The sequence below is a fragment of the Saccostrea cucullata genome, unplaced genomic scaffold (assembly GCF_032062105.1).
Source record: "Saccostrea cucullata isolate Sc308-1 unplaced genomic scaffold, CSIRO_AGI_Scuc_v1 ctg1371, whole genome shotgun sequence".
NCBI lineage: Eukaryota > Metazoa > Mollusca > Bivalvia > Ostreida > Ostreidae > Saccostrea > Saccostrea cuccullata.
The window spans coordinates 51877-70660 of NW_026940188.1; the positions used below are offsets into that span (position 1 = coordinate 51877).

At 32.5% G+C, this 18784-nt stretch overlaps 1 protein-coding gene across 3 annotated transcripts; it reads right to left on the reverse strand.

Moving 5' to 3' along the window:
* Window positions 1–1312: 1312 nt before the first annotated feature.
* Window positions 1313–18768, reverse strand: LOC134254936 (putative protocadherin beta-18). Of its 3 annotated transcripts, none has more exons than XM_062737473.1 (7): window positions 18562–18768; window positions 8788–8843; window positions 4480–7194; window positions 3317–3424; window positions 2786–2897; window positions 2178–2670; window positions 1313–1443 (listed from the first exon to the last, which is right to left on the reverse strand). In XM_062737473.1, the coding sequence occupies exons 3-6, from the start codon at window positions 7150–7152 to the stop codon at window positions 2489–2491; spliced, it is 3075 nt and encodes a 1024-aa protein (XP_062593457.1). In that variant the 5' UTR covers window positions 7153–7194; window positions 8788–8843; window positions 18562–18768; the 3' UTR covers window positions 1313–1443; window positions 2178–2488. The 3 variants fall into 3 exon arrangements, with proteins under 3 accessions (XP_062593457.1, XP_062593456.1, XP_062593455.1); XM_062737472.1 differs by lacking the exon at window positions 18562–18768 and adding an exon at window positions 13788–13829; XM_062737471.1 differs by lacking the exon at window positions 18562–18768 and adding an exon at window positions 10875–10986.
* Between the last annotated feature and the right edge of the window lie 16 nt (window positions 18769–18784).

An 18784-nucleotide genomic window follows, 5' to 3' on the forward strand; every position in this document is an offset into this window, starting at 1 on the left:
TCTTATCAAGACCGTTTGATTCTTCTGTACGAGTACAATGATCAATTATATAATGAAAAAAGTCTTTGAAATATGCGTCTCTGATATACATTGTTTTAGTTAAGATTGTTGTTGACTATTTCATATTCGAAATAATTAAAGCTAAAATTTTAATTTGTAAAAACTTTACATTTTTAGTCAACATATTTAGGTTAAGACAGCCGAAGAGCAACAACTCTTGACTCGCAATGTCGATAATCCCGAGTTATCTACCTTTTGTCACAGTTCCTTTACCCACTTATACCTTTGCTATACATTCTTTTTAAAATGTAAAAATCAATTTTAAAAAATAACACCGGCTCATTTTCTCTGAATTTTGGCACAGAATTAGAACAAATTAAGTTCAAAAACTGTAAGGTTCTCGGGAAAATTCATTGTGTGCAAGTCCGGCTATGAGTCCTTACCCTACTTGGAACTTATACCTACTAGTACTATTTTATTATTTTCGGTTCTATAATTTGTCCACGCTGTATGTCTTTTTTAATGCTTATTTTTTTTTATTAAATGATTACTCTATCTGCTGGTGCTGATTATAATTTTTTTATACACCCCACCCTTCAAACAAGGGGTAAAAATATAAATATTTAATTACAGTGTATATACTATAAATTGATAATTATATGACTTTATTGTGTTGACCATATCGTAAAAATGCAATCGTAAAAATATTTTATTATTTTGAATAACATACAGTAAATCTCTGTCAAACGGAATTATTAATAAGAAAACTCCCAAATAGGCACCTTTATCGTCGAATTTTTAACCTATGTCCTTGATTATAAGGAAGTGAAATAAGAGTAACCTTATTCCGAAATACACGATGTACAGTATATGTATTTGACTTTTAACAGACATTTTTCACGATTTTGATATTTGATGTACATGTGCCAATTTTCCGGGCAAGTCAAATATCCAAATTATGAAAAACGTCTGGAAAAAGTCCAAGCAACTCTTTCCTAACCTAGAATTATTTTAGTAAGCTTATTGTTAGCACTCAACCTCTTTATAGATGACCTACTTTTATAATTCAGATAACAGTGGTTTTTTTTTTATAGATATCTCTTTGATAAAATTAATATAACAATTTAAAAGATCGCTTTTATATTGGAAATATTTCAGTGAAAACCTGCGCGTTTATGTACATTTGTATTTTAAACATGCACAGCTTGAAACTAATATTCCAATAATCTTGAACTTTCTTTACTTAAATTTATTTTAAGACAAAACAAGTTTAACATGTATTTTCAATTTATTAAATTCAACAACTGTAACAAAGACAATGTGTAATTTATGATAATAAACGGTAGCAGTCATGTTGTACAACGTTTTCCTGGCGTTGTTCAGTAGGTCATCAGGATGCTGGCACTGTTATACCTCTGAATGTCATGGATAAATCTAATGAGGCTGAAAAATAAAATAAAACTAGAATAAACACTACGAAGGTCGACAGCATATACATGTAGAGTTTTTTGCTATCAAGAATATTACTATTTGTATAATGTGTGAACAGAACTGCCCAATTAAAGTGCACATTTACAATTGTTGTATCAGCTGGCTGTATATTTTTTTTAAGAACTAGAAAAATATTAGAGATCTGTGCACTTAAAAATAACCCTTTTTTATCTGGATTTGTTGAACTGTGGGCTAGCAGATTCAATAGAAAGCATTAAAGGTAAAAGAGCTATTCGAAAAATTATTTAACCTAAAAACAAAATTTCTTTTGGTCAGATTATGTTTTCTTTGTCACATATTTGTAAATGACCAAAATGGTGCCAAAAGTTTAGATCAGAAACACTCTAATGAAGGAAATATCAACATTTTTAACCTTAATGAACTTGTAAAGGCCAATCTTAAAATGTAGCAAAATTTATCCACAATTGATGAATACTGAGTACTTTTTAAAAAGGTTTCCTAGAAGAGTTTATTGTCATTTTTTGTAATAAAATCTATAATAACAGAGAGGAAGAAAACAAGGTTCTTAGACTACAGTTTGATCGTCATCATTTTGGCTATGCATCTAAGTATCAAAATAAATTAAGAATGTACAGTTTAAATGTATATTATAATTATAAATACCAATAAGGACATGACACAAAAACTTTGAAAACGAATATCTTTAGTAGAAATGATATACTTACTATATTAGAGTCATCTTGAAAGGAACTTTGTCATTTCTGCTCTTTGTAATAGAATATCTTCCACACAGCTTGGGAAGATTATAATTTTTGAATACTAGTAAGGTTGGGGGTTAATGTACACAGTAATGTCAACTAAACAAAATGCACACAAGAATAGTTTCTGTGAAATAAGCACCATCAAAAATGAGATCAACAAGAGATGAATTTCCTTCCACACATAAATGTTATTGCTGTAGTTTTCATACAATGATCCTATAGGACTGGAAGATCAAGAAATTTTATGAAAATCTGTGGTGGATCTAGGATTTTTGTCAGACATATGAAGGGTTCCACTGTCCTGATGTATTATTTGAGTGTGTCTGATGCATAGCACTGTAGGGCTGGGCTTTCAAGTGTCCATGTGTGTGCTGAATAAAATTGTCAAAATGAGGAAGATGCACTTTGTTTAGGGAACCAGGGGCTTGTAGTTTGGCATACTCTGATCCTGTGTCATCTGAAATATAATAAAACAGTTCTCCATAAACACAAATACCTAGACTCAAAATAATTGTTTAATGGTTATTCATTTTAAACTTATAATAAACATTTCACAGTTGATTGATTTTTACCTTGTCTATGTATATGACTTAGGTCAAGGTCACTTCCCCCTCTTCCGCTATCTGCAGTAGTTGTGTCCCCTGAGGAATCACTGAAATTGTCTGTAGAGGGCAGTGGCTGTCTCTGTTTTTAAAATAATCATTATATTTATTCTTTTTAAAAAGCAATTTATTTTGATTGATATTTTCTATCACAAATGTACAGCAAGTTATAAATGAACTCTAGCTATTATTGAAATGTTAAAGTTTCTAGCATAGAGAATGCAGTATAAATGGTTTGAACTGAAGGATTTTTTAAAAAATTCATTAAAGGTTGAAGTTTTTTGTACTGTCAGATTGATCCATCAATTTTTAAATGACATATTAAAATTAAACTCCTGAGTTTTTCCCCTTGACACATTGAAAATTTGTTCTTTGATCAACTGCCATGAATTTTTATTTTTAGATGACTGTTTGGGTGGCAATCAATTGATTCTACACATAAAAAGGGAATATTTTATCTCAAAATGAAATATTTTCTCTATTTGATTTGTAATGGTGTACCTGTTTATGACCAGATGGTCTGTTGTTAGTTATATAGGGGGAGTTGGGAGGGAAATTTTGGAATTCTGTAGGAGCACCATCATAGTCTGGTTCAAGAACTGGGGGTCCCTGAAAAGCAACAGAATACATTTTGGTTAAACATGATGTTTACACAAATATATACATGTCATGGAGTCAATTTTAATAGAATTGATGTCTACACAATAGGCTGACCATTGTCCAGAAGTAGTTGTTGACAAATGACTAAACTATGATATTTACATAGAGTTACAGCATTGTTTGTTCCCCGAATTTTAATCCCATATTAAAACACCCCCAGGATATTATACCCCCGAATTCTTTTATTGACTACCCTGCCAGAGAGCTGAACAGCAAAGACCAGTAGAATAAATGTAACTACTAGTGTACATCTGTTGTGCAAAACCAGATTTCTGGTATTGACAGATCAATTAGGGTTCAAAAGGAAAGAATGCTCCCGCAAATAGAAGGACTTGTGAAATGTTTGACTTGTAAATTTACTTTTTTCAAATGAAGGACCCTCAAATAAAGGAACAAAGTGCCTAGGAAAGCTAAAGCTAACATTGACACCAGCAAGTCGAGTGGGATTTATGTTTTTACTCATTCCGTATGTCTTTATGAGCTTTATGGAAATCAAAGAGGTTCCAATGATCAATTTTAAAGGTTACCAAATACTTTATAAGTTTAAACTCATTTAAAAGGAATAAATCAAAAACATCAAAGACAGTTTTCTTCTCTTTTCTTTTAACTCTCTAAAGCAATAAATGATATTTGTTCACTTTTTATAAATTTTTTTTATTTATAAATTCCGTTTTTAAGAGAAAATTATTCTGATATGATTACAAATTACTTATGAATATATAAAAAAGAAGTTGAATTGACAATACTCTATGTATTTTATCTTTGCTTAAAAATTAATGTTTTTGAGTACCTAAAGGCTATTTATTATAATTAATTGTAATGAAAACTTAAACTGAAGAAATTTAAATTTCTTCCATTTTAGTACATGAATATGTGTACCAGTAAACACTAAATAATCAGCTTTAAATTAAGACTTAAAAAATTAGAACATGTAATTTTTGAAAATAATATTATACTTCAATACTCATCTCAATTTTAATTCAGCAGAAGTTTTACTTAATTACCTGATTGTGTGACCTGCCATTAAAATCTTGATTACTGAAGCCAGGGACCATGTTATGATTCTCTTCATCCAGCGTAAAACTGACTTCCTTTTTCTTCTTCTTAGTCGGTGTGTCTCCAGGGTTACACAGAACTCCGTTAATTTCTGGGGTCACCTCCATCACGACTTCTGGTACTTTCTGGTCATAAAGGGTCTTGTCTGAGTTTTGAATATAGGACTTTTTCAGCTTTTTGTCTTGGCGACAGAGAATGCAGATGACAGTAAATATGACAGCTGATATCAAAATGGTGAAGCAGACAATGATGACAGAGATTACAATGTTCTTATTTCCATTGTCTTCAAGAGCTTCAACAGTTGTTCCATTGGAATACTTCAACACAATGTAAAAGTTTGTAATATTATGCTGTGGATTATCTCCCTTGTCTTTCACAAGGACAGACACAGCGAAGGTCACATCCATATCTATTTGATAGGTTTTCTTCAGTGAGATTTTCCCTGTGTTTCTTCCAATGTAGAAAATATCTAGCTCATTACCATTATTGAAGAGATATTCTAGCTGGCTATTGGGACCCTCCTCATCCAAGTCATAGGCCTTAATGCTGGATATTTTGGAACCAACAGGAGCAAGATAGGAGATGGACATTGTGTTATTGTCTTTGGAGGGGTATACAATAAACGGAGCATTGTCATTTTGATCCCGCACTAAAACATTGACTGTAATCTCACTGCTCAGTGATGGTGAACCAAGGTCACGAGCCCAAACCTGGAAGCTGTAGCTACTACTGATTTCTCTGTCTAACGACTTGTTGGTCAGAATACTCCCATCAGTCTGAACTGTAAACGGAACATCAGAATTCTGAGACAGCTTAAACACCACATCCCCATTACTTCCTTCATCCTTGTCAGTGGCACTGACAGATCCTATCTTTGTGTAGGGATCAGAGTTCTCCAGCACAAAAAATTGGAATTCTGGTACCTGAAAGACCGGTGGGTTATCATTAATGTCACTGATATTGAGCACCACTGAAGCAGTGCTGGATTTAGGTGGATTCCCTCTGTCCAGTGCAATAACAGTAAACTTGTAAAATAGATTTGTTTCTCTGTCAAATCTTGTGTTTGCTGTGATCACTCCTGTTTCAGGGTTAATGGCAAACAAGTTGTTGGAGTCAGACGAAAGCTGGTATCTAACTAGAGCATTGAGACCATAGTCATCATCAATGGCCAGTACCTGGGTGATGAAATCTCCTACAGCATTGTTCTCATTGATGGCTGAAAAGTATATGGCCTGTTTGAATTTTGGACTGTGGTCATTTTCATCCTGAACATGGACAAGAAAATGTACAGAGGTCATCAACCTTGGGGTTCCCTGATCTTGGCATGTTACAGTCACATTATGGATAGCTTTTGTCTCCCTGTCTAGGGGAGACTTTATAAGGACAACATACCCCTTTCCCTGAACAGCCTCTAGAGCAAAGGAATTGTCAGAGATATCACAGGTCACTACTCCATTGGAACCAGAGTCTGTATCTTCCACATTGACATGAGCAATGACTAACTTTGGTTTTGAGGATTCAGAGACATTGACCATGCCTATACTGCTGGAGGAGAGGAAATTCACTCGGACTTTGGGAGGGTTGTTTCCGAAATCCTCCACTGTAATCCTGACCATACACTGAGACTCTGCAGGCTGTTGTCCCAAGTCTGTGGCCTCAATACTGATCTCATAAACCTTGCCTGCTTCATACACTAAATCACCCACTACAGAAATGTCCCCAGTGGTATCATTAATGGCAAAAATCTTCTTTATTTCATCAAGATCTGACTGGGTGGGACTGAAATGGTACCTGATTTCTGCATTTTTTCCTTCATCAGCATCTGAAGCTGACACTCTCAGGACGGATGTACCGATTTGAACCCCTTCCCTGACCTTAGTCTCATAAATACTTTGAGAAAAAACAGGAGAGTGGTCATTGGCATCTGTTACTTCCACAGTGACTGACAAAGTCCCAGAGTTAGGGTGAAGACCTCCATCAAAAGCCACTATATCGACTTGATAGGAATTTATTGACTCCCTATCCAGTGTCTTTTTTAAGACTAGTTTCAATATATATCCTCCATCTTTCTTTGTCACATTTAATCCAAAAGGCCCATCAACAGGAAGAATGGTGTAATTCTGTATTCTGTTTTTGGCACTTGAGTCTGAATCTGATGCACCGTCTATTCCAATGGTGGTTCCCACTGCTTCCGATTCAGAAATTTGCACCGTAATAACATTTGGATCAAATGTAGGACTTCTGTCATTAACATCCAGAATAATAATATTCACAGAAATAATCTCATATCTTGTGCTAACAGTGGATCGCACCATCACATCGAAATCGAGAGAGCACACCTCCTTAAAGCTGCACTCCGTTTCTCTGTCAATCACAACTGCTGTGTAAATGTTTCCATTGTCATTATTGATAGTGAACAAGGAAGCCATTTTGGTTTGGTCCAAAAAATCATATTTCAGGCTTTTGAATTCTTCATTTGTCATGTTGCTGGCAAGTTCACTCTCTGTGGCAATGTTTCCTATCAGAGTGTCTATTGGCTCTTCTTCCTGAAGAGTGAAACTGATGGATCCCAAACAAATTGGCAAGAAAAGGAGAAAAACTACAGTCCTAGCTGGAGTCATGATTTCCGGGTGGATTTTAGTGTCTCACATAACAAAACTTCCCTGTAAAATAATAAAATAAAAATCTTTTAAAATATATCATTGAAAAAAAAATCAAGTGTCTACCAATTTCTGAAAAAAGCATACAAACTGTACAATTCCATGTATTATGAGCTTGTTGGTGCAAAGAGAATTTTTCAATTAACCCATTAACCCTGGAAAGTGACCTCTCTCAATCCCTTCATCTCAAACTTTTTTTCACATTTTAAACACCAGCGGAGTTTGTAACAGTTTACTTAAGGAACAGTGACTAACCTTGTCAACTATAACTCTGACATTAATAATCTAATGTTCAGCCAGAAGCATCATTACTGTCACCGGGGAGCTTTACAACCCAGACATGTCCCCCCTGACATTGTCGTGAGCCCCCTGGTGGCCCCGGTGATGGGGGACTTTCTATTAATATTAGGGATTTAGATGGAACGATATTCAATAATACCAGCCCTATACCTGGGATTATAGAAGCAATATGAATTATGATTGTTTATCTGGGAACCTTGTTGATAAGTCTTGTAGGATCTTACCAGAAAGTTAGGATGACTGATAAGCCAACAATGAAATTTATTAAAAACATTCCTGTCCGACCCGCAAAAACAATACATAGCTAACGGCAGACATGATGGTTAGCAAGACAGGCAGAAAAATAAATGAGGGAATTGATTTTTATTACCTTGGTCATTTAAAATATTTATCTGTCACAGAACAAACATTTTGTTTCTACAGATGTAAACTTCAAAGAAAATTCCGCTCTAAAATATTGGTATTTCATTATGTTGTATTATCATTTAAATGAATGTAACATTTATTTATACAGATATAAAAGATTCTCTCGAGATGAAACAATGGTTTAACCAGCAATGATAGCACTGGCATTTATCTGTATAAAGTTTGCCTTACTGATCCTTGCAGGATTATAAACAGAAGCAATCGTCAACTTTTGTCAACTTTTCTTGACCACTGCTAACAAATTACAAGATAATCTGAAGGTTCTTAGTCATTTAGTACATAAACAAGTTTAGTATTTTAATTCCCATCAATCCTAAATTTTTGTGTGAACCTTTACTATTGCATAATTCGTTTGATCCAACGACTGTATTGAGAAAATACTTAACATTTCTGATAACTTGAGGAAAATCTGTACATCGTTTTTTAAGACTCATTCATGTAAATTTTTCTTTTTTTTTTTCTTATTATATTATCATTATATCATCATTAAATATTATATGAATTTAATCATTTGAGAAAGTTAAGAAAAGTTAAAATTAATTCAGAACAATAAATATAAAAATCTAAACATTTTGATATTATAATACTTACATACAGAACAAAAGTCAAATGGATAAAATTACTGATTAATTGATTGAATGATTTATGCATCTATACATATTTATTGACAGAAATAAATACCGGGTATATGATTTCAATTCTTTTTCATGTGTTGCTCGTCCATTGTTAATACAATTTCAACCCTTAATTGAAAAATGTTGTTTAATGAGATTTGCAAATTGCTACAACTATATTGATTTTCATTGTTAAAATTAACGACGAAAGTAAATTGATTACCATTAAGCTAATCAAGAAAAATAAACTTTTTACCTTGATCTTGAGTATGTCCGACTGAACAGTCCTGGTCAGTTTCTGTGAAGTGGACCCTGTAAGGAAATATACGAGATGTTAGGACAACACTTAAGAGGTGTTTGACATGAGGGGATACTGGTAAAAAGACTCGGTAGGTATAATCTAGTGTGACTCTCACTCCGAAAGTGTCAATATTGTCCCAAAAATGCTACAATGACCATTTAAATCCTCCTTACAAAACAGGAAGCATGGCAAATATTGACTGCTGGGCTTGTTGACTTTGTTTGTTTGTTTGTCTGTCAATTAGAGCCTTTGGTCAGAAGCTGTGAGGCCCCTCTCTATACCTGGGTCACAGGAAATCCAGGTGTCAGAGGAACCAGGGTTGGTGGGGGGTTACACAGGGCCCCACGGGGAGGTTTAAAGTCTTTCAACAGTTTCAATCAAACACTTCCTTTAATTCTATTGTTTGACTGATTGAAATGTCTAAATTACTGAATAGTAATAAACAAGCACGGCAGGGGTCATATTGGATGAGAATTAAGTCGTATATCTTCTTAAAGAAAACACCTGTATTTACATGTAAATGTGCAATATGTTAGAACCGAATGTCTCAAATATTTTAATATTAATAATTTTCTCTTCGTAAAATAAATTCAGAGAAGACAGTAAATGTAATTTGAATGTACATGATGTATATGATGTGAAAATGTGGTTACTTTTAATGTTCTTAAAGAAATAAAACTTAAAAGACAATTAGCTCAACAAACATGTACTTTAAAATATGCTGTTGAAAAAAAAACACAATGTAAAATGTAATTGTGTTAATTAATGCAACTTTCAGATATTTAGCATTGTTTTCTTTTACTCTGTATGTAGGTCAAGAATATTTGACATTTCTTCTTTAGTGAAATTAAATGATTTAGATGTATAACAACATCCGGTACCATTAGGAAAATTACCCCATTACATATTTTAATTCTGCTTTTATGTAATATAATGTACATCTATGTAGGTACATCTTAATTTCTAGTGTTTGTGTTCCCCGTTCTTTTCTAACTTAATCATTAATCACATACTTCAAGAAGGTGTAGATAATCCTAACAACTTAATGGGAATTAACCTGTCTGCGTCAACAAATGTCATCAAATAATTAAACATCTCAAGAGTTATCTCCCCTTTGTGTCGTATTAAGCTGTAGGTTTTAACACTGTAAAAATTCACACCTAGAAAAACGGCATATTTTGTCTTTGTTAATATCTGCTATAAAATCTGTGTTTCGCGAAAATATTTTTTTTCATTTTTGCTAAAGCCGAAAATTTTATTGCATATTGTGATAAGAGAACATTGTCCCCATGTTGAGATTTGACGTACATGGCACTTTACGATGGACACACATCATGTATATTTCAAAATAAATGTAAATTAAAAATACAACATTAATTAAAAATAATACAGGAGGAAAGTTCTCTTCAAATTGATAAAAAATGGAAATTATATCAGATACATGTATCTCAATCTGGACGCATTTTTGAAAAGTTATTGCGTTATCTGCAAGGGATAGGGGTTGAGGTGTGAACGATCTAATCAGATGTATACTGAGTTTATCGAATGTTACACTAAATTGTTTTGTTAATAATAGGTAATACAAACTAAAATATGCTTTGAAAAAGGAAAAAAAAAAGTCATTAAGAAGGATTCCTCCATAACTAAATCAAAACAAAAAATAAACAACAAAAATATTCGAACACAAAGAAACATATGCATGTAGTTACTAGTATCACAACAATCAACATTATATTTTTTAACTTTTCTTGAATTTTTAAGGACTGCATGGGTCATTACAGGTTAAATTATCGATTTTTCCAAGATATCTTTGTCAGAGAATATTCCAAAGCTTTTACTGAGTAAAGCACAAGTAGGAGGGTTTTACTGTTCCTCAACATGATCTATCGTACAATACTAGATACTTGTTAAAATCAAGGTCTAAAGCAGAACCAAATTATCATTAAACAAATCCCTTTTCTAAATAATTTCAATTAATTAACTGTACTGTTTTTGAACTTTACTGTTCAGAAATTTAAAATGACAGCTTTGAAATATCTCACCTTTATTCCAATAATAAAAGACAGGTGCCTTTAAAGATGTCTGCACCGTAAGTTCCTATTGGTATATGAAATTCAATTTTGACAAGAGCCTGAATAAACCAATAGACAAACCTCTTCTCTCTTTGTGATTAATAAAATGATCTAATTAAATATAAAAATGCAGAGTGCACTTAAATCTATGAAGTATCTCAACATTGAGAGATCAGTTCTCTTGAGAAGAATCATTCTCTCACTTCAAAATTAGACTATCTGTCGTCAAAAACGGGGAAAAAGACCCAACTTCTGAAATCAAATCCACCACCTCTTTATTAAAATTCTTATGATGGCACGACAGCGTTATTGTGTAGTCTTTAGAATCAATTTGTTAAAAGCCTGCGCTTCTCTCATACTAATCTTTAAAGTTTATCAAAAATTAGATAGTTTTTGTGATATTATCTCATACGGCGAAAAAAAGGACTTTTCAAAATATATTTAGTTTATGAGGAAATTTTAAAATAAACTAAAAACAAAACGTGGGAAAGAGAACACATAACCACAGCAAGATGACATGCTTCGATAACGTATGACATTCAGAAAGGAATAAAAGATCCTACATTAATTATTCACAATAAAACAGAAAATACTCACAGTGGTTTTACATTTCAAATCACGATTTGTTTTTGACTTCAGACATGGATTCTGGATTTCCTGCAGAATTTCCAGACCGAAACAAAGGGAGAGAACATTAATAATTCCGGTGATTTGTCCCTGATCAAGTGTCATATTGAGTGATCAAGTCACTGCAGTGTCCTGTCAGTTTCAATTTAGTACTATGGATCGGGATAAACACCCATAACAATCAAGACCCCATGTCCGCACCCTAGGGGTAACATTAATTGTATAATATATGATGGCCTTACTGACTGTAATTCATTCTTGTGGGTCAATTCAAGGGGCATAATAATAGCAAGGGATTAAAGGATCACAGACACAAAATAAAAAATTACAGAGATGAAAAGAACTGAAGATGTTCTTTATCTATTATACATTTAGAAACATGTCATTAAATTACATAGACAACAATAGAATTGATTTAAATGTTGAAGCCTTTGGGGTCATAAAACCATATTGTGGTAAATTAAGCGAACAACTGAACACAAGAGTTTTCATTTTGATTAAAGAGTGGACTTGCTTCTAATTTTAAAAGTACTTCAATTAATAGTTCTAAATTCACAAATAGAATCAGTACTAATTTGAATAATTTAAATGGAACACTGTATTAAAATAAATTGTGTTTTAAAAAATTATTTTTTCAGACTAAAGAGTTATTTTATCAGTTAATATTAATATTTTGATAAATCAAGCCAAGCAAATGTGTGAGACAAAATAACCAAGATAATATTTGTGTTTAAAAGTGTATCATTAAATTATTGTATATATAAGCATTGAAACAAAAAATAGGAATCGACAAGCCCCCTTAAAAAGTGTTTCCTGTTTTTATTACTTCTTTTATTAATTTTGTTCCTAATAACAAATAGTTTTAGAAAGTTTAATGTATAATTAATTTAAATAATCTGAAAAAATCATTTAAAAACAATCTCTGTGTCAAATTCATTCTCCATTACAGCATCCAAAACGAAAAAAAAACCCACATGCAATCAACAAAGTCAAACTTACCTATAAACATAAAAGGAAAAAAAAAATTAAAGAAATTCCCAAAAAAGGAAATTAATGTTATTTACAACGACAAAAACTCAAGTAACCTTTCCTGAAGTTCAGTGGGGCCTATAGGTTTCTATACTACATTAGGTACCTTCAGACACTTAGCACGTCGTACAAATGTAGATGGCTAAACCCAATTCATTCTACTTTTATCACCTGATAAAACGATTTTCATATTTGTGTTTACCTTATTAGCAATTTGCCTTCAATACCCCAATCTCTCTAATTCTCACGACCTTCTGTCCAATTTATGGAGGGTAATTTCTCCAGAGAGCACTAGATCCTATAGTTCTGACTACTTAAACATGACTAAATATGTATTCGGCGCAACCGAAAAATGAATGCAAGTCAATAGCATATTAATTAATAAAAGTGTATCCTCAAGCAAGCAAACATTGACGGTTTTACTTTTAATTTCCATAAGTTTAATTTATTAGGCAAATCAATTCGCTTTTTGTAGTTGTAAAAGTAAGGCTTAGCTAGTGCATTTGCACATGAATATGTATTTTTTGAAAACGGTGGAAAAAGTTCAGTCTTACCTCAGAGCTACCTGCGAAGTTAAATCTTGTGCAGCTATAGACTAAATGCAAAGATAAATACGACTGTTTCCTCAATTAGTTCTTTAATGTAAACTTTTAACAATGAAAAATAAACTGACTCTATAATACGGGATAAGAAAGTCCCTATTTACAATAAAATCAAAGCCGGTCATTACAAAAGTGAAAATAAGATTAAGATTTAAAGCACTTATAAACTTGAACTTTAAAAACAAAATCATGAGTCAGAGTGGCGATAATCTAGTACTAATGCTCTTTTAAAGAAGTCCCAGTTCATACAGTTTCAATGTCCATCCCCTCAAATCAAATCCCCGAGTAAGGCGAACCGAGTACACCTCTCCAAATCGGTAATCCTGTAAACAAAGGGACTTAACTCCATCGGCCGCAGGGTCCCACATCTCCCAGTGATGTGTTCCGACATTAAAATACATTTAAGTTAAAAAACGAAACAAATAAAGCAGAAATCTTTGCCCTTTTCATGAAATAAAAAAAAATCCCAAACTGACAAGCACATGCGTGGCAGAGAAATTTCTTACAATTTTTATTATTTCGAAAAAAAAAAAATTCGACATTAAACCAAGATGACAAATATGTCAAATGTCAAAAAAAAATTAATTTTTTTAAAATAAGACCTTATTTTGACAATAATATCTACCTTTTTCTCTCTTTTCCACAGAGTACGTCCACAGATGTTCAATAGTTTTTCAATGAAGAAAAAAAAATATTAAAAATTATAGTGTGACGCATCACTTCATCAATATTCAGCCTTTGGGAGGTGAGGCGTGAAAAGGCGAGCTCAATACAGACACTTCATTTGATAGCTATTTATAAAGACCTGACAGAAGACACCGTTAAACTTTTATAAAATAAATCATTTGAATAAATATATTATACAGATTGGCATAAGACCGGTCATATTAAAAATGGTTTATGAGTTTTTATTCAAAAGCAGAGATGAAAGAACTTCCACTCGAAAACCACAGACATACAACTAGGAGCAGATCACACGTTTATGCACAGACATCTTCACAAATGATTTGCATAAATTCGTGTGCTATCTATTTGATATTATTGATGACTTTCAATCAGATTGATAAAACCTATCAATAAAAAGGAGAGGTTTGCAAACCTGAGAATTTATAATAAGAGTATTGTTCTTTTTTATGCCTAACGCAGTTTATTCTTGGAATTCTTACTTCGCGGAAATCTTCAAATCAAACGGCGTCTTGTGTCTATTTATCCCAAACAAAAAATATAGTTTAATAACTAACTAAAAAATAAATTTTTGTAAACACAATTATAAAAAATGTATTCGAAGTAAAATAAAAAAAAAAAAAACCTTTGTCATTTCCTTTCCAAATGTCTTACCCTTTCCGTGTTGTCTTCAGTCACCTTTTAACAAAATTAATCCTGAACTGTCTGTATTTGTAGAAGATGAATACAGTGACTCAATGTGTGTTTGATCCCTTTATCCTCTTCTGCTACATTGACTTACAAGACTTGTTTCTCTAAACATTAGCTGAGAATCCACCCTATAGGGAGATTGCTATTTTCTTCACAATTACGGTTACACAAAGAGAGGCCGGATAATAGGTATGAAATTTATTGGCCTACTCCGAAACTTCAATAGGGGCCTGCAGAGCGCGGACATAAAGTCAGAGTATACTACAAATTTTATCATCAGGGAGATGAGAAAAAGAAAATACTAAAATCAAATAAACCCCGGTCAGTCTAAATAGCGACTGCTGGTAGAATGTGAAGTGGATTTACTCTGACATCTTCATAACCAGATAATGGAGATACTAAAAGTCCGGGGTGTTATAATGAGAGGCAAAAATCGGGTCCAGGGCGACATAATAACAGAGCGGCCCTCCACCCAGACTGCGGGCCACCGCTTGTGCAATAACCAAGCCTGTACCGTGCAATAAATAGATGCTTCAGCATCGCCTCGTAATTTGTTAATACACGGACGAGTGAGATGGTACCTTCTAATTAAGTCGTGTAATCTCTGGTGCCAGACTAATCGTTAACTTCTACTTACAAGACTTCTCTAATTTTCACAACTCTATTTATGGTTGTTATTTACATGTTTTTGAATTTTTTAAGTATTTTAGTAGCACAATAAATGTTAATATGAAATATGGTTGAAATTTACCATCTTTAATATCCTAACTGGTTCCAGAAAAAATAATATAGTAAATTTAAAAATTACCAAAAAGAAAACTGAACGGCTACAGTTGTTTTGATGTTGAATAGAATTCTTTCTTTACTCTCATTGGCCTTCGTGAAATAACGAGCTCAATGTTTCTCATGTATAATCAAAATTTTAGAAATGTTTATTAAAATAGAACCAAGAACACTATAATTTTGAAGACTTTATTCAATATTGTTAATGTTAAATTATATCTCTTTATGTCGGGAAACTATTCGTATACAAAAGACCGATAGTGCGTACTTGACCAATTCAATTGTATGATTCAAATTCATGACGAGTGACGAACAACTTTTATATTTGTTATAAAATATTTTTGAAATTGAAGATAAATGTATAAATGTTCATAAACACCGTAACACAACTCCTTATTAAAAATCAATTTGACTCATTTAGAAGTTGTGTTTTTTAATTGTTTGAAATATGATAACATTCTAAATTTCTGTGTGGCGACTTGATGTATGGTCGATATAGCAAGCCACAATCACAAAGCAACAATACTTGTTGCTCTTATATGACCTTCCACTAAGATATAATCAGACATTTTATGGGAGTTTCTAAATTAAAAAAGCTCGCAAATTTTCACCAAGGTTTTCTTAAGATGTCATCGCTGTATAATTATTAACCATTATGTCTTCTATTAGGTCTTATAATATTCCTTAGAACAACCTTGATTCGATGAACGGATTAATAAATTTGACACACGAGCTTGTAATCTGAAATTCTTTAGAGCGAAATTAGGGGTTTTAACCTTTTAAAATAAACTTTCAATAAAACGAAAGCTGAGGCTATCTCGCATTTCATCGCTGAACTGTTAAACTGTATCCAAAAGACAGCCAACGACAAAAGCGTTTTTTCATTACCACATATAAGGCTAGGCCCTGGAGGGAAAAATGTTTAATTGGTCCCCAATTTCTAAGGTTGTAACTCATCCTTACACTCCTTCCCTAAAAAAGACCCTCTTTTTTCACCTGCCCCGTAAAGCAACCCCCATACCCCAGGGGCATCTTGTTTATGAGACGGTAAATTTCCCCGCTTAACAGAGGGGGTATTTTTGAGTCAAGGAACCTTTGTTGTGTCTAAGGTGTAAATCTGTCCCGTGTTAATTGAAATCAGTAAACGATTCTTTGTTTAATTAAAATAGAAGGAAGTCACCTGGCAGGTGCCTTAACAGAAAAATACAGCTTTCTTAAGAAATTTTCTACAATAGTTATCAGACAGATAAAATTCTATATCAAGATGATACCCGATACCTGTTTACAACATGTATGGATATGTTAAACCAGTGGTGAAATAGTTTTCTTGGATTTTTTACCCTTAACATTTACTTGCATATTTTATCACCGATATAAATGCACAGACATGTTTAATCATGAAAATTTGTAAAATTAATAAACATACAGCACAAGCATTGTCATTCTTTATCCAGGCAATGTCTGGGACAAACAGATAATTCCTAGATCTTTCTACTGTTTCTATGGGAACAACAAATAGTGCAGGACACCAAAAACCTCTGATCAACAGGAACCACTTCAAAATGACCCTAGGATTCTAATGAGCTAGATAAGATTTTAAACTTGCGCATCATAACATTGCTTAATTTCATTTTAAAGCTCATTCATTGTTAAAAAAATCTCCTCCCAAGATTACAAGTTAACCGACGAACAAGTACACAAAATTCCTTTGAGCAAAAGTTCTGCATTTTAGTAAATGTGGTTTCACAGAAAGACCAAATCTGTTATTTTTCAAACTCAATAAAGTTGCAAAAGCCTTTCATAATGCAACATATACCTGCATGAACTTCAAATCCCAATATCTTTTCGAATAAAATACAGTAGAAAGACAATTTATAGAGATATTAGATGAAAACTGTTTTAAAAAGCCTATATACACAAAAATGGGCAAAAACTAAAGAATCCGAAGAGAGAAGTTATTTTCAACAACGGACAAACGGACAAAATTAACAAAATGTATATTCATAAAATATAAAATATATATATTCACACAAGTAGATATTGACATGTACATTTATCATTTGGCAAGGAAAAAATTCATACATTTTAGTTTAAAATTTGGTCATTCAATTTGTATATCTTTAAATGAAGCTCTTCTAAAGGAGAGCAATATAGTCTAAAAATAGCCACAACCACCTAGCCCTCTTAAGTTACATACGCCTTTTATAATGATACATACACTTGTCCGCTATTAACTACTTTGTTAATTTTAGTGAGACTGAGATCAAAAGTGAGCTCGTCTAAGTTTTATGGCCCCTAGGCCAGGTGAACTGATGACCAGAATCATTAAGTAATAATAACAAGGACTTACATGTAGGTACACGAACTTCAAAAAACTAAATATTTCAAATATCTTTAATGCAAACCAGACAATATGGAGTTATAGTAATTCACACTTTTTAAAAAATATTTATATTTCAGTGATTTACGAAATGGTATATTATAATTTAGTATTATATTTTTTGAAAGAATTGTGTGTACTTTTTGAATCAGAAACATTGTGTTTGTTGCAATTTTAAGGTGGCAGGAGACACGCGTACAACGTAGTTGCAAATACAGAAATGTGAGGAAGTAATAAATATTAAAACCAAAACTTTTGGCACCAGGCACTCATTAAAAATATCAATCAATTGAACTAGTAGATGCAAGTTCAGAGAAAAAAAATGAAATTTAATATTGTACCATGTTGATTGATTGAATAGCCTATGTTCAAGCTTACTCTTTTCAACTTTTTCGAAAAACAAATACCTGATATTTGAATGTGAACAATCATCAAGTTATTTAACCTTAAATCTCAACTAATGAATTAAAAAAATAACTTAACTAAGATAATAATTTATTAGTTTAAAAATCTCAACTGGCGTCATGCAGAATTCGATTTTTGTCTTTTTGAATTGAGGGCTAACACTATCATGCAATTTTCCTGTCGGAAAAATACAATACCAACAATCGCTCTGCGGCATTTCAACAAAGTCACCAAAATTGATTTTAATGCAGTATCTTTATTAATTTAAAAGTGATTATTTCTTTTGTAACGACAAATTGATTTTGAACACATTTCTATTAAAAAATTAACATATATTTTGCAAGGAAATATAATTATATTTTATACGATATATCGGTATATAATATATTATATCTCATAAATTACTTAAAGTAAAGAAAAAAATATTTCAAAAAATTAAAAATTAAAAACAACAGACCTTATAGACTGCCAGAACGATGAATCCGGCATCTAAATGAATGTCTAATCAACATCTGCCCCAAATATAAAGAACTTACAAAGCATATCACATATATCAATGAACTATAGACATTGTCAACCTAACGGCTATAGCGAGTCTATTAAGCAGTTCCTCGTCATTACATCTTTACAAAGGCACTCACTCTGTGCAAATACAGCCTAATAATATTGCTGGTAGTTCT